The sequence below is a fragment of the Chionomys nivalis genome, chromosome 12 (genome assembly GCF_950005125.1).
Source record: "Chionomys nivalis chromosome 12, mChiNiv1.1, whole genome shotgun sequence".
Classification (NCBI taxonomy): Eukaryota; Metazoa; Chordata; class Mammalia; order Rodentia; family Cricetidae; genus Chionomys; species Chionomys nivalis.
In genome coordinates, this window is record NC_080097.1 from 52,181,933 (window position 1) to 52,199,394 (window position 17,462).

Consider the following 17,462-nt stretch of genomic DNA (forward strand, 5'->3'; position numbering starts at 1 on the left):
ATGGCCCTGCAGCTGACAACAGCTTGATGCCTCCAGGGTGTTTCCCAGAACAGAGCCGGCCTCTGTGAGTGCAAGTCTGCAAGGACCAGATCAGATAAGGAGAATAAACAGGGTGGGATTGGGCTCCACCCCTCCAGGCATTGGCACTGGAGCCCATTCTGTCACCAACACCACCCAATCCATCCTCCAGCTTCCAGGCTCCTGCCAGACTCTAAACAGGCTCCAGGTGCCTCCTAGGGTTGGTGTGTAGAGCCTCAGACTAGACAACACTGCACCATCCTGGCTGTGAGGAAGCTGGCCTCAGAGCGCCAACCACTTTCTTTCCCATTGATCCAGAACTGCATGTGCACACACATGTGGGCAGGTGAGAAGGTCAGCACTTTCTTGCAGGGGCCCAGGTCAGCAGGTCACTGAGGATACCATTCTGTCTGATGAGCTTGTAGGAAGCTTCTAGAGTCTGAGTGCAGTGAACGTATCCTTTCTGTTGCCACTGGCCATGCAGAAGCAGGAAGAGGTACGTACTACCAGATGCCATTTTAGAGCGAAAGGGCTACAGTTAGCTGCTTGACTTTAATGGTGGGAAAACACCTCACGTCCACGAAATGATTTCTCTCCCAGTTTTCGCAATACGCAGTGGCTCAGTAGACACCAGCATAAGCTGTGGGTTTTGGGGAATGACAGATGAGGCTCGAACCCGGCTCCTTATGTGCTCACTGCCTGACCTTCAGTCAAGACAGCAAAGCTCGAGTCCACATCCTCCCAGTTCTGAGCCCATCAATAGAACCTAAACACCCTGGAAGACGCATGTCAGTGGCAATACTTTGTCTGGCTTCTTGGTTGCTGCAGCTGACTTCCCAGACACTAGGACAGGGGTCTTAAGAAATGCCAGTCCTCCCTTAAAAAATAGGTGTGATCTTTTTGAGAACTCTTTAAATTGTCCTAACTTGCAACAATTTAGTTTTCTGCAGCGTTTCTAATGCATTCAATTAGACAGCAACAAGGCAGCAGTCTGGACACAGCCACCAAGCTGGGAACACTGGCACTCTACAACTAGAAACTTCTGTGGTTCACAATAGACTAAAAAAATGCTTAGAACACTGCCAAGCAGGTGAGACACAGTGTGATTCAAAAACATTTATTCCCAGTTCCGTCAGTTTAAGGCTTGTCAGGAAATATTTCCTCAGTGAACTGAAGTTGGATGGAGCTGTCGTAGCTGTATGATCGAGATCTGGTGACGAGTTTCTTATCCGCACGAGCTATGCTTCTGCTATTTAGAATCCATGAAGAAAGTTTCAAAGTCCAGATTCAAGTCAGAAACGAGGGCGCCCACGAAGTCATCAATGGAGGGACACTTCTGCAGCATGCCTGCGGCCAAGCAACAGGAGGGTCAGTTAGCACGCAGAGACACCAGAGGCAGGACAACTGTGGCTTCTAATCCCACATGAGAAGTCATTACATAAGTCACAGGTAGCGTGTGACCTGAAGCTGTTCCTGACTTCAAAGCATTTTATTCTTTACACAACATCTGGCTGAGAGACTTAGGCCCAAATGCATTTCCCAAGCAATTCTGCTTCTGTAGCTATTACTGTCCACCGGGAACGATGTTACCAGACTGAATTGTTGAGAACTGCTGACCAGGGTAAGCTAGGGTTTCAGTCATCTGATTATTGGTGGGGTTCCAAGCACATCCTGCACACTCCAAACCCAACAAGGCATCAGTTCTTCTGCAAAAATCTTGAATCTGAGTCCCTCCACATTCCCCAGCCCCAGAAGGGAAGATGTCTCAGATTTGCAGAATTCTGAAGGTCTCAAGAACCCGCCTCACCCAGAAGACAGCTGATAGACTCTGTTATGTGATGTTCAAAATGGGTCTGGTCAAAACTGAGTGGTCCAGTTGCTAAGCAATAGGGATAGGACATGAGGGGATATTCTAGAGCGATGGTTTTGTTCTCTACCTGGATAATAATTCAATGACACTCGTGTGCATGAGGTGAATCTATTGAATAGAACAATGGTGATGCCTAAAAAAATTTTTTTTTATCATTATTAAATACCAAATTCTACCTTGAAAACATACATGAAAGTAACATTATACAGATTGAACAGGTTATATTTAGAAATATGTATGTATATACATATGCACATATGTATATAACAACAATGAAAATAAGAGGCCATGAATTGGAAACAGCAAGGAGAGGTTTAAGGGAGGGTCTGGAGAGGAAAGGGAAGGGGAGATGATGTAATTATAATCTCAAAAACTAAACAGAAATAACTGAAAAATTACCAATGAAAAAGAACACTTAGTTCCAAACTTGTGCCTTTTAGGAGAGAGGTACAATCGTGGGAACCTACAAAAGTGTCTGTTGTCTCCCAACTTGTCTGGGATGCAGGATGAGGCTGGAAGAGGGCATGGGGACAACTGAGGCTCTGAACCAGAGCAGCAGAGGACCAGAAGAGGAAATCAACTGGGCAGGAAGGACAAGACTGAGTGAACAACCACAGGCCAATGAGAGTAGCAGAGAACAGTCATGTGATGTCTAGGCTGCAGTCAGCAGTGAGAAGGCCTGGGATGGCAGGGGTGGTTCAGGTCTACAGTCAGGAATGCATTCATTTACAGCATGAATAATAAAAACCCAGAGACAAATATTGGGGTTCAACCTGAAGATCAGAAAAGCAAAGCAACCAACTACCAGAGAGACCTTTTACCTCTACCAAATCTTCAGACCAAAGGGGCAAGATCCTGTCTCCTCGAATCCTCAGACTCCACACTCCACTGAGTTCCTGTCTCTTCCCCTTTATAGCCACATCACTCCTGTCTCCACCTCCCTAGTGCTGGGATTAAAAGTGTGTGATCCCAAGTGTTGGGATTCAATCTTGTGTAGCCCAGGTTGGCCTTGAACTCAGATCAATCTGCCTCTGTCTCGAGTCCTGGGATTAAAGGTGTGTGCCACCACTCCCTGGCCTGTAAAGCTGACTAGTATGGCTGCTTTGCTCTCTGATCTTCAGGCAAGCTCTATTTATTAAAACACAAATGAGCACCACTATCGTCCCCTCCCCATGCACTGTAAGCAGGGTGCGACACAGGGAAGGAAAACCAGCTCCCAACACGCGGGATCTGCTGACTAGGCATGGCTGGCTGAGAACGATAATAGTATTTTCATTTTGAGCTACAGATTGTTTTTCTTCTCTTTCAAATTCAGATTTAAATAGCTCCATCGTAAGGAAACATGGACAGAAAATTGCGCTGTGCCTTTGTTTGTACAACTGAAAGTCGAAGCATCATATTCTTTATAGGATGAAAGCAGACACTCTGGTGCTCAGCTTTGCACCTTCCAATGCCGGCAGTGCTATGAGTAGAGCCCACCTGATTGGACAGTGGTGTGTACACACCTTCCCTGGGTGCCACCTGATTGGACAGCGGTGTGTACACACCTTCCCTGGGTGCCACCTGATTGGACAGCGGTGTGTACACACCTTCCCTGGGTGCCACCTGATTGGACAGCGGTGTGTACACACCTTCCCTGGGTGCCCACCTGATTGGACAGCGGTGTGTACACACCTTCCCTGGGTGCCACCTGATTGGACAGCGGTGTGTACACACCTTCCCTGGGTGCCCACCTGATTGGACAGCAGTGTGTACACACCTTCCCTGGGTGCCAGCTTTCTTGATGCAGAGCCCATTTGTAGGAAAATCTTTAAACATGGCTTTCAATCAATTATACATTTTATTTTAATATCTGAATATTTCTATAATTACGTAACTGCTCATTTAAAATTAAATGACTGTAACTGTCAGGGGGTAAAACCATTTATTCAGAGCCAACCTACACAGGTAAAGATGACCAACCTTTGTCTTTGAAGTGGACCAGTTCAACCCAACAACCTGCCAGCATCAAGGTGATCTGGTCTCATCCTTGGAACAGAGATACTCAGTACCCATCCCGTGCCAGCTCACTGCCCTGCCCATCCTACACCGTTCCTGCGCCTCAAAGGTGACTGTGGCAACAGGAGAGAAATACAAACAGCTCGGGTTTTCCTCAAAATAGTTTGTGAGGTCTGATGACTTCGTTTGAAATGTGACTGTTGAAGATGAAAGTGTACGAAGAACTTGGGACTTGAAGGATCAGGAAGGAGCTTCTGGGCACACAGCAGCTCCAATCAAAGGATCAAATTCAACACAGAAGGGCTTTGCAAGTATCAACATGAACCAATTCTACACAGAGAATTAAAGACAAACCCAATGTTTGAGACAGTTTCACAAATAAGAAAAACGAAAGTTGGCTCTTAGATATATGTCCTGGTTAGTTTTTTGTCAATTCAACACAAGCTAATGTCACCTGGGAAGAGGGACCCTCATCTGAGACAAATTCCACCACCAGACTGGCCTGTAAAGTCTGTGGGGAATTTTCTTGATTAATGACAGATGTGGGATTTGTGGGAGGGCCCAGCCCTCTGTGAGCAGTGCCACCCCGGGGAGTTATCAGAAAGCCAGATGAATGGTCTCTGCTGCACTTCCTGCCTCTGGGTCTGGGTCTGAGCTCCTGCCCTAACTTCCCTCCATGAAAAACTCCAAACTGAAGGAAAAATAAACTCTCTTCCCTACCTGGTTTTTGGTTGGTTTTCCCTCATAGCAACAGGAAGCAAACCAAAGCAGTATCTACCTATCTACCTAAAAACCTGTAGGAACACTTGTGTCTGCCAAAAAAATGGTCAAAAATGTTCCCTTTGTCTTTATGTCTTAATTTGGAAAGGGTGACAGTAGCTCTGCAGTTTCTTAGGAGGCCCTGGATTGAGGAGAGTTGACAGCACAGCTCTCTGTGGAAACTGCCACGAGGGGTGTGGATGCAAGCAAGTAAGGACCGACTGTGTCAGAACTGAAGAGAAAAATAATAACGGCAAGAAAATAAGGTCACAGCTGCATTCAGACACACACTGTGCACCCATCCCAGCTCACAAAAGAAACTATGATATTGAGTCTCATATACCTGACCATCTTTGAGGGTCAAGCAACATCCAATGACCATTAAGTAAGAATGTTCCAATTTATTTTTCTCATTTTACCTGAGAGGCAAATAGGCCAACAAATGACAGTGTAAGCCAGAACACTTGCATCCTTGCTGGTCTATTTCTAGTACCTGTTTAACAACCTTGAAAGACAGGGCAATTATTCTGGGTCTAACTAAATAAATTATGATATCAAGTCAATTCCAGAACTGATTGTTGCAGCAGGCAGGTTTCCAAAATGCACCTTGTGCCACTCTCTAGTGCCTGCTACCCTGGGTTGAAAAGAGTGGAGGCAGAGATGGCTCACAGGGGTAGATACAGAAGTAGAATGGGCTTGCTAAGGAAGAGCCATTCAAAATGGAGTGGGCACTGAGTGCCAGGCATGATGTTAAAAGCATTAATATCCTGGCTCTTTTTTTTTCAGCGCATTTTTTTGTCGTTGCTGTTGGTTTTTTGTTTGTTTGTTTGTTTTGATTTTGTTTTTGTTTTTTGAGACAGGATTTCTCTGTATAGCTTTGGAGCCTGTCCTGGTATTAGCTCTGTAGATCAGGCTGACCTCGAATTTACACAGATCCACCTGCCTCTGCCTCCCTGAGGCATGCGCTACCACTAAGTGTATTTTACTTTGAATGTTTTATTTTTTTAAAATATTTATTTATTATGTATGCAATATTCTGTCTGTGTGTATGTCTGCAGGCCAGAAGAGGGCACCAGATCTCATTATAGATGGTTGTGAGCCACCATGTGGTTGCTGGGAATTGAACTCAGGACCTTTGGAAGAGCAGGCAATGCTCTTAACCGCTGAGCCATCTCTTATAGCGAGCTGCGTGAAACCACATCTGATAATCAGCTCCTAATTATGGCTAAGACCTGACTTATGCTCTTATCACGTAATGATTGTCAGCTGCTTGCATATGCGTGGACCTATGAGCAATGCCCACCTGGCAATCCAGGATTGGTAGCCCATGCCTACTTAAGGGCTGGGAGAGGTTTGCCCTGGAAGAGAGGAGGAGAGAGAGGGAGAGGGACAGAGTGAGAGTGAGAGTGAGTGAGTGAGTGAGTGAGTGAGTGAGTGAGTGAGTGAGAGAGAGAGAGAGATTTTACAATTGTCAAAAGGTCCTGAATAAAACTGCAGTGAGAAGAGCTCCGGTGGTTGCGTCATCCTTGCGGGACGAGGGTGGCCGCGACAATCTCTCCAGCCCTACTTTGAATGTTTTAAATTGAAATAGAAACCCCTCTTCTTCCCTCCAGCTCCACCCAGTTACCAGCCCTCTGACCCCTCCCAGGTGCTCTCCACTCTCAAGTTTTTAGCCTCTTTTTCTTTATTTGTTATACACATACATGTGCATCTGTATGCGCAAACATATATTAATAGAACCTGCTGAGGCTGTTTGTGTGTATATGGTTTCAAGGCTGACCATAAACCAGAGACAGGTCCCTCAAGCAGTGGAGAGGCCACCCAGTTCTCATGGTTCCTGTTGGTTTTCTTGAATCCAGAACCCATATTCTGAGACAATATCCCTCCTAAAAATGCCACAATTAATGATCAGCATCCTTAATGTGTTAAACGTGTGGAGAAACCCTGAACACTTGCGACTGACTTCTTGATGTTGCACGTGACCCTACACACAACAAAGCATTGTCCCAGCCAGAACACCCATTAGGTGTGGGCAGCCACACTGCTGCTCTAGAAGCACAATACGAGCAACCAACTGTGACTACCTCAAAGGAGACCAGACAGAAAAAACTGGTTTGTGCTGGCTGGCAGAGCAGCAGGGTGGTAATGGCCACAAGGGAACATTTGGGAGACTAGGAAGGACAGCCCATGATGCAAGGCCTTGTCCCATCAGGGCACGTGTTGAATGCTTGTTTGTGGCTGGGACTGTCTTGTAGATAGGGAAAAAAAGCATCTAACTGTTCTGAGCCTCTGGGTATTTTCTGGATGTCCTCACGTATCTGTGACAAGTCCTTGCAGCAGAAGCCTTCTGTGCTTGGGGAATGTTACTTAAACATGCATCTATCCCTCACCAATGAGGTATACAACACTTGTCCAAGCAAAGCGCATGCTGTGACTGCACATACACAATCTAGCCAGACATTTAAAACAGCCACACAGAGGCCCGTGAATGCCCTTCTGGGTACACAGCTAATGCTTCTATTTGCAAACATGGTTGAAAGCAGCTGCCTGGCTGCTGGCATGTGTAAGCTTCTGAACCAGCCAGCCCTGCAGAGGCAGAACTTTGCTCTGGCTCCTTTACTAAGTGCCTGGGGTGAAATGGTGTGTGTATGGGTTAGAGAATGCAGGGGATTACCGGCAATTAAACACATTAGAATTCAGTTAAGCCTTGAAAGAGAAGTTAAAGAGTTACTTCTCCCCTTTGAATCTAGTTCAACACCAAACAAAGAATAAATTAAATGTGTTTGTGTTTCGTACAAGGTTAATGAAAGACAAAGGAGGATCAGTGAAGAACCTAAAAAGAGAACCTGTGTAAGGGGTTTTCCACCCACTTGTTCATTCACTTCTGATATTTATGCCAAAGAACCCAACGTGAACTACCTATTAGGAAGATATTATTTATAAAATCCTGAGACTCTGTCTTATAGGATTCGTGAGGTTTAAAAGTTGAGAACGCTCTTACTGGTGTCAATCGGGGAAGCTGTTAGAAATGTGACTTATCATTATTTTTTGTTTTTGTAGTTCTGGATGAGTTGAATCCAGGGCCCTCACCTACTAGACAAGAGGTCTACCATGAGCTACATGCCTGGCTCAAGAAACGCAAATGCTTGATCCTGGGACCCCAGACCCTGCATCAAAACCAGTGTCCCAGGATCTGCATCTTGCTCAAATATAGAATGGCCAGCCCCAAGAGACCAGAAGAGGACATGAGTCTGGAATAAGATGCAGCTGTCCTCAGCTGGCGGCTATTGTTGAAAATTACTAGGCACGAAAGATGTGCATCTATTTAAACCATGAAAGAGCTTTCCAACAACAATAGGAAACAATCATAACCATTTAAAAAAAAAACAGAATTGTTTGGAACATCAAATGCCAAGTTCTCAGAGCAAGGACAAGGTAGTTGAAAATAAACCTAAAATGGTCAGATTTCAATGGAAATATCTAAAAATCTGTGCAGGGGTTGGGAAGGGCAGGTCAGAGGGCACTGGGGAAGCCAGAGCCTATGAAGACACTGTGGGTCCGTGTAAGGCTGGAACAGTATTTTTTTTTTTTTTTTTTTGAGACAGGGTTTCTCCGTAGCTTTTTGGTTCCTGTCCTGGAACTAGCTTTTCTAGACCAGGCTGGCCTCAAACTCACAGAGATCCGCTTGCCTCTGCCTCCCGAGTGCTGGGATTAAAGGCATGCGCCACCACCTCCTGGCTGGAACAGTATTCTTATTTAGAAATTTTATTTATTTATTTATTTATTTATTTATTTATTTATTTATTTATTATGTATACAATATTCTGTCTGTGTGTATGTCTGCAGGCCAGAAGAGGGCACCAGACCTCATTACAGATGGTTGTGAGTCACCATGTGGTTGCTGGGAATTGAACTCAGGACCTTTGGAAGAGCAGGCAGTGCTCTTAACCACTGAGCCACCTCTCCAGCCCCCAGTATTCTTATTTAGAAAAGAAGAAGCAGGAGAGAACAATGAACAAGAGCAGGCAGGAGGGCAATGGCTGGGTGACTCAAGCATGGGAGTCTAGAAACATTTCTTGCATGGTTTGTTCCTGTGTCCACCTGCTTGTTCTCTGTGTGTGAGAACTATGAGCAAACCTCAGTCCAGCAGGAGCCGGAGGGAGCTGCCACCCCATGGAAAGGCCCCACTGGTGAGCAGAGACACTGGGGGCCTGAGAGGGTGCCATGAGTATTCACAAGTGATGCTCAGTAGACTGGATGGCTGCTGCATAGGGGCCAGTGCCTCCGGAACTGGGCTCTCTGCCAAAACACCAAGCTCCAGGCCCTGAGGGTGCCAAGAGCGTTCACTTCTCCACTTCTACAACTTCTTCTGCATGGCTCCCCAAAGACCTATTTTTCTTTAGAAGTCAGAGTTGTCTCTGTCACAGAGATTGCCAGTTCACAGGCCAGTTACAAGAGCTGACAAGATCTAGGAGATGAGGAGTTTCGGGGTAACTGCTGAGCGTGTTCTACATGCAGAAGGCAATTTCCATCCAAACGAAGCTGCCTTTCTGCTAGGAGGAAGGTCCAGTGACAGGTGAGCGAGTTCTGAAGGCTAATCTGCTCTCTATCCCTACCCATCCCATCCCCATATGGACACAGAGCTCTTCTGCTAAAGGTAGGGAAGAGAGCGCCAGAGAGTGGCAGGAGACGGTCATCAAGCTTCGTCCAGGGGGACATGGGGTGGGGTGATCTCTACAGACCGTGGGTCTTCCTAGAATTGGTTCTTCGCCTATCAAGTCAGGCAAGGACATTTTCTATTTGTGGACTTTGTGGGTGCAGGAGTAGTTTGTGGGGTGGACGTGCACTCCCTGGAGACAGAAGACCCTGGAGCTCTGACGGCCGGATACCGATCAGGAGAGGCAGTGTCCAGAGAGCAAGACTGCAGGACAAACAGCCACCAGGTCAGCTGAAGAAGCACTTCCACCTCAGCTGATTGAATTCCAGCAGAGCTGTCCTACTTGAGATGCCACTTACTTAGGGGGAAGCTGGTGAACTGGTGGGAGCAGCAAGCTCCAAAAAGAAATGACTGTCAGGCCAGCAGGTCAGTTCAGAAAGTCAACACAGAAACTACCAGGTAACTACAGAGGTGCTGGGCAGGTTTGGGTGTGGGGATGAATGGGACATTACCCAGCTTCCCATGGCATTTTGTGACTTAAGATGCCAGTCTAACTTTCTTTTGTGTAGGCATTTTTCTTTTGAAACACACGAAAGAGGAACAGAGAGAAAAAATAATTGTATTCTTCCTTTTCTAAATACACTTTGGAGGTCTCCAAACAAAGCAATGTACTCTGACAATACAGCGAGTATCTGGGAAGTAATTAGTTAGCCTTGGTTGAGCAACTAGATAAGGACCTGTGGACCAGACACCTAATGTCAGTAAGCCTCCATCCTGCCAGAAGCAACCCAAGGAAATGCAAAAACGCCAGAGTTTAGTAGTCGCGAAGTTTAGGAAATTGGCTTAAGGGCACCTGTTTTGCTAGGCTGTCACACAGTTAAATGCAGTTGTGTTTAATGCAGGAGAAAGACGACTAACTGTGACAGTGACCCTCAGCCTCCGGGGCTTGAAAACCTACTTCCCAGTTCAAGAGTTGACGGACGAGGCCGCCCATTATTTTTGCACAAGCTGGACTTCAGGAAACTGTTCTGTGATTAAGTGTTTAGGTTATTACCACAAAACGTATAATCACAAGCGAATTATCCAGCTCATGAATCACTGCTTATTTTACTTTTTTCTGCTTCTTGCTATCTGCTCAAAAAAAAAAAAAATCAGATAGCTAACTACTTAATAAAGTAAACAAACAAAAAGATGTTACTAAAGTCACCTCAACTGATGACCTGATATAGCTATAATAAAAGATTTCTTAAGAACACATCACTGGGGTGATGGGAAAACTCTAGAAAAGGACACTGGGGACAACACACAACTTTGTAAACACTAACACTTTTGAACAGTAAGCTGAAATGGTTAAAGTGGTGGGTTTGGGGCTGGGAAGATACTCGGGTAGTGCAAGCGTGAGGACACAAGCTCACGTCCTCAGTATCCGCCTAGAAACTTGGAGCAGGGACAGGTGGGTCCCTGGAGCTTACTGGCCAGCCAGATTTGCTGAATTGCTGAGTTTCAGGTTCAGTGAGAGACCCTGCCTCCAAAAAAAAAAAAAAAAAAAAAAAAAGAGCTGACTAGTGAATGATGAAACACTGACTATCGGCCTCCGGCCACTGCTCATGCGCATCCCACCCCACAAACACACACAGTCGATCTTATATTATGTATACTTGACCACAGCCGAAACAGGAGAGATCAAAAGTGCTCACTCCAATGCAGCACATGGTTCATCCGATGAAATGCTAACCCAACATTACAGAAAAGCAGAATACTTTACAAAGACACAGGAACTCTGAGGAGGTCTGAACATCCATCTGCAATACCATGACTAATTCTAAAAGTCCTCTGTAATAGTTAATGGCTACTTTTTATGCCAAAATAATTATATGTGCCAAACTCAGTTCAGACCAATTGGGAACTATAGCTACAAAGGCTGCCTGACGCCTGAGAGCTGTTTAGTGACTTTTATGAGATTGGAATTCCCATTCCAAGTCTGTCTCTCCCAAGCCTGGGGCAACTGTGTGGCTCACCTTCCCCACTTTGAAGTTCCTCCTTGATAGTAGGCGGTGGCTAACCCACACCTTTAGCTGAAGGTGGATCCCCACTATCTACCATCAGCTTCCTGAGGAAATCAGACCGCCACCAGCAGTAAGCTGCCAGCAAGTCAAGTTCCTCTCTTCCTTTGAACTGGAGAGCTGCCTGCTCCCTAGGCTGCATGAGCATCCACCCCTGCTCACACGGGCTGGTCTCGTGGAGTCACGGCTGTGCTCATGTGGGGCCTCTGAACTCTCAACAGACGCAGGCCCAGCAAGTACAACCCACACGTGCTGGGTGCACACTAGTCAGGTCCCATTCCATCAACACATATAATAATTCTACTCACAATTACATTTCTGGGTTACAAAACATTTTGCTTTTTGAAGCTCAATGTCTTCCCGAGGCCAACATGCCCACACATTAAATAAAGACACACCCTCTTAAAAAACCCAGCACCCGTAACCAAAGTTAGGCCTCAGCCTTCCTTGAGAACGCAGGTGCTCTCTTTCATTTCTTTCCTTCCTTAAAGCTCTCAGCTATTTCTGAGGCTATGCTGGGTGAATAACCGAATAAGAAAAAAGGAAGGAGTCTATTTACTTAGTTATTATGCTAGGCTACCATCCTCCTTTATTACTGAAACTATGTCATAAGCCCAGTGTTCCCAACTCTAGATCTGGTGTCATGACACGTGTCTTTACTTACTCCTAGGTAAACGCTGTTCAAGAAAAGGAGGTTCCCACCAGCGAGCATGCTTCAGGAGCCACGTCCTGCACTCACACTTGGCATATCCGATTTCACTGTAAGGTCATTTCCCTGTAGGTAAGGCGAGAGAGGTATCTCCTTTCTAGCTGGCGGACCACTGTGCAGGCTGGTCTCGGAGAGCTCAACAGCATCTTTCCCAGCATAACGTATTTCTGATGAGGAAACTCAATTACCAGAAATTACAAAGGAATGAGGGGAAAAATACAGTGGAACATGCGGGCAGCTACTCCCAAGGCAAGGACTGCCTGGTAGAACCTGAAAAAGACGCTGAAGGAATTACCAGCCCACGCAAGGTGAGTCAGCTCTGCAGTTGAAATCCAAGTTCTGTCCTTGCTACTGGGTGACTTGAGGCCAGTGAATTACTAAACACCCTATACTGTTCAAAGAATTACTGCGACTCTTCTCATCACCTTTGCTACTTTTGTAACTCTCCCTACACACTCAACTCTAAAAACACAGTCAGACCATTTGCTAAGATCCAATTAAAAACATTAATGCTTGGAAAAATCAGTATACACGGTATTTATTATTTTAATGGAAATCTCACATTAGTGTGAAATATGTATGCATATCGCCAATTTCATAATCCAAATTCATTATCATTAATGTTGCACCACACCCGAGAGACATACACTAGAATACAGCCTGTGCCGACTGTCGGACTCTTCCTACCCCAGTGCTCTGTGGCAACACTTCCAACAGGAGGTGGCTAGCAAATGTTAGTTTCAATTTCTTTTAAAAAGAATTATTTTATTTCTAATTATGCTTATGTGTGTGCGCACTGCGCTCAGGTGGTTGAGGAGTTATAGGCAGGTGTGAGCCACCTGCCACGAGTGCTGGGAATCAAAGTTGGGTTCTCTGCAAGAGCAGTATTTGCTCTTAAATGATGAACCAGCTCTCCAGGTGACAAGTTTCACTTCCTAAGCTAAACTCTTCTCTGCATGCTGAGTGCCCTATTGCAGCTGATGTTCTAAGTGTTCTATTGGTGTATGCCCAGCATCAGTCCACTCAGAAGCTCAAGGCCTCAAGAGCTGGGCAAGCAAACTGTGACTCTTTTCTAATGTTACTGTCCATAATGTACAGTCCCAACCTCATATTAAGAATGACATCTGCCGGGCGGTGGTGGCGCACGCCTTTAATCCCAGCACTCGGGAGGCAGAGGCAGGTGGATCTCTGTGAGTTCGAGACCAGCCTGGTCTACAAGAGCTAGTTCCAGGACAGGCTCCAAAACCACAGAGAAACCTTGTCTCGAAAAACCAAAAAAAAAAAAAAAAAAAAAAAAAAAGAATGACATCTGGTGCCCCTCAACCAGAGAATGAATAAAAAAAAATGTGGTAGGTTACACAATGTAATATTACACAACTATAAAAAATAATGACATCTTGAAATTTGCAGGCAAGTGGATAGATCTAGAAAAAAACTATACTAAGTGAGATAACCCAGACCCCAAAAGACAAATATAATATGTACTCACTCACAAGTGGCTTTTAGACATAAAGCAAAGAAAAACCAGCCTACAATTCATAATCCCAGAGAACCTAGACAACAGAGGACCCTAAGAGAGACATAAATGGATCTACATAGGAAGGAGAAAAAGACAACATCTCCTGAGTAAGTTGGGAGCATGGAGGGCATGAGAGAGGGTAGAGGGGGAGGAGGAGGAAGGGAGGAGAGTGGAGAAATATGTATAGCTCAATAAAAACAATAAAAGAATGGCATCTGGGAACTGGGCACAGTGGAACACACCTTTAATCCTGGTACTCCGGAAGGAGAGGCAGGCGGATCTCTGTGTAAGAGAGACCCTGTGTCAAACTCCACCCCCCAAACAATACCATCTGTGGCCTAGAGAGATGCCCAGTTGGTAAAATGCTTGCCGCAAAAGCGTGAAGACCCGAGTTTAATCCCCAGCACCCATGTAAACCCAGGTTTAGGGGCATGGGCTTGTAATGCCAGCACTGGACCGATGGGCACAGTGCATCCCTAGGGCTTGCCAGCCCGCCACTTTAGCTGGTTCAGTGAAAACCCTGTCTGCCACAATTTACAGAGCATTTACAGGTGAGCAGTTCAAGTTCTAGCAGGGCAAAATGGCACATTCATATAGTACATCCCATGCACTTGGAGGGGGAAGCAAAAGAGATGCCAACTGGGTGGATCTGTAAGTGCGGATCACTGGCATACTTACCTATCAAGTGAAGGCCCCAGGTTCAAATCTCAGCAATGAAATGAAGTAAACTTGGTTAATGTCAGTTACAGGGAGTGGCATATGCTAGCTCACACCTGCAATCCCAGCCATGGAGAAGCTGAGGAAGGAGGCTACAGAGTGAGACCCTGTCTCAGAAAAACACATAGTTGCTCCTGGTTCCGACTCAGGGTCCCTTAGTTATTCCTGGGGGTCCCTTTCAGTCTTTCCAAATTTTGCCCGTCTCCATTCCTTTGTGGTTCCGGTTCTACCAAGGCTCAGAACCTCTATCACAGCTGCTACACGAGCCTGTGACTCTGGTAGGATCCTTTATCCTCTTTCCTGTCTTCCATTCAGTGTCTCAATGCTCAACCCTTAGACTGGCCTCAACCTGCCTGCAGCCCCTCCTCCCAACCTACCTCCATCCTCCTGGGATGTGGGCTGTTGGTGCAAACCCAGGGTTCCCCTAGTTCTTTCCTGCTGCTCCTCGCAGCTTTCCCTTCTAGCGCATCTCCATTCTGTTGTGATTCCTCTCAATGACCTGCTCCCTACCAGGGACCCCATAGCCGCCACACTTGGGTGGGACCTAGGGACTCCACAGCTGTTACACTTGGCTGGGACCCAGCGTGGGCAACAGCAACCAAAGACTAGAACTCCCACCCAACAAAAATAAGACTGGCTGTGACACCAAGAAACACTTCAAACACCATAACTCCAGATGCTTAGACCTCAGCACAAATGTCACCAATATGAAGAACTGAGACCACGCCTCCTCCAGAAGCCAGCAACCCTATTGTGATAGGTAGTGAAAAGATAATTTGCCAGAAACACAAGACAAGGACGTCAAAACAGCCTTTATGAATATACTTAAGGACCTTAAAGAGAATATGAATAAATACCTTCTTTAACGAAGACTGAAAACAAAAACAACTGAACGAAATAAAAACATTTCAAGACATGAAAGTAGAATTTAACAAAACAATAAAATCGCTAAAGAAAATCCAAGTCGAGATGAAACTGGAAATGAAAGGCTCAGCATGTCATACAAAACCTCAGAGGCAAGCCTCGCCAACACAGTGAAGGAATGCAAGAGAGATGCCAGGTGCTGGAGACAAGGTAGAACTGAACACCTCACTCAAGGAGAATTTCAAGCCTAAAAAATATCCAGTCACAAAATAGCCAGAAAACCTGGGACACCATGAAAGGATCAAAGCTACAAATAATAGGAATAGAGGAAGAAGGAGAAACTCAGGTCAAAAGCTCAGGAAATATTTTTTTTTTAACAAAATAATAGAATAAAATTTCTCCAATCTAAAGAAGGAGAGGTCTAATACAAGAAGCATACAGAACACCAAACAGACAGGACCAGAAAAGAAACCCCTGCCTATAACACATACTAACCAATACTAACCAAAACACTAAACACACAGAACAAAGGAAAAGCTGTAAGGGGAAAATGATAAAGTAACATATAAAGCCAGGCTCATTCAAATAATACCCAATGGAGCCATGGTTCTCAACCTGTGAGTCGCAACCCCATTGGGGTCAACCGGCCCTTTCCAGGGGGGTAGCCTCAGACCATCAGAAAACACAGACATTTATGTTATAATTCATAACAGCATTAAAATTATGGTTATGATATAGCAATGGTAATAATTTCATGGGTGGGGGTCACAACATGAGGAACTGTATTAAAGGGTCGTAGCATTAGGAAGGCTGAGAACCACTGTAATGGAGACTCTGGAAGCCAGAAGGGCCTGGACAGATGTTCCACAAACTCGAAGGGACCACAGATAATAGCCCAGATTACTGAACCCAATGAAACTACTGATTGACATTGTGATTCAATAGATAGAGAACGAAAACATTCCACAATAAAACCAAATTTGGCAATTTCAATCTACCAATCAGATTAGGTACATTCAAGAAGACACAAGGAATAAACATTCACAGTATGGTTGGCTTAAAAAGGGGGGGAGGGGACCACCATATAGGAATAAAATAACAGAAATCAATAAATACTGATCATTGGTAACTACTAACATTAACGGTCTCAACTACCCAGCAAAAAGACACAGACTAACAGTTTTGATTAGAACACAGGATCCATCCTTCTGCTGTACCCAAGAAACATACCTAGTCATCAAGGACAGTCGCCACCTCAGGGGAAAAGGATGGAAAAGGTATTCTAAGCAAATGAACCCAAGAAGCAAGTTCATGTAGCTATTTTAATAGCTGACACAATAGACTTCAAACCAAAACTGATTAGAAGAGACAGGAAAGAAAACTACATACTCACAAAGTAAAAATCCACCAAGAAGAGACTTTAATTCTAAACACTTAAGGACCAACCACAAGGGCACTCAAGTTCATAACAGAAACACAACTACAGCTAAAATCACACACTGACTCTCTCTTACACATGGGTAGTGGGTAACTTCAATTCTCCACAGTCACCAACAGACAGGCCATCCAGACTAAAACAGAACAGAGAAATGCTGAAGTCAAATAATGTCATAAATCCAGCAGACCTATCAGATGTCTACAGAGTATTTCACCCAACAATAAAGAATATACTTTCTTCTCAGTGACCCATGGAACCTTTTCCAAAACTGACCACATATGAGGACATTAAGCAATTGTCAACAGACTATTGAAAAAAGAACTGAAACAACACACTGCACCCTATCACAATGGCCTTGATCAATAAAGCACATGACAGCACATGCTAGGGGGATGTGAGGAAAGCGGAACACTTATTTATTGCTGATGGGAGTGCAAACTGGTCCAGTCCCTATGGAAATCAGTGTAGAGGTTCCTCAAAAAGTTGAAAATTGATATACCACAAGATCCAGCTATACTACTTTTGGGCATATAACCAAAAGAATCTATGCCTTACTATGGAAATACTGACTCATTCATGTTCATTGCTGCTCTATTCATAACAGCTAGAAATTGGAAGCAGCCCAGATCTCCATCAACTGATATGTGAATACTGAAAATGTGGAATGTGGGGTATGTTACTTTTGATTACGCTCCATTGTTTAACTCTGTGAAGCTGTGTTACTGTGCCTGTCTAAAACACCTGATGGTTTAATAAAGAGCGGAATGGCCAATAGCGAGGCAGAAGCAAGGATAGGCAGGGCTGACAAGCAGAGTCAGCTTCCAAGGTTCAATTTGTGGTAGCTTAGCCC

The 17,462-nt window shown here is 45.0% G+C and overlaps 1 protein-coding gene across 1 annotated transcript in view; it reads right to left on the reverse strand.

The window, feature by feature from the left end:
- Positions 1–1,119: 1,119 nt before the first annotated feature.
- Positions 1,120–17,462, reverse strand: part of Mipep (mitochondrial intermediate peptidase) — a 121,711-nt gene continuing 105,368 nt past the window's right edge. Inside the window, exon 19 of the mRNA XM_057786191.1 lies at positions 1,120–1,365. Coding sequence (XP_057642174.1) covers positions 1,268–1,365 — 98 coding nt within the window. The 3' untranslated portion in view covers positions 1,120–1,267. The remainder of the gene's footprint in view (positions 1,366–17,462) is intronic.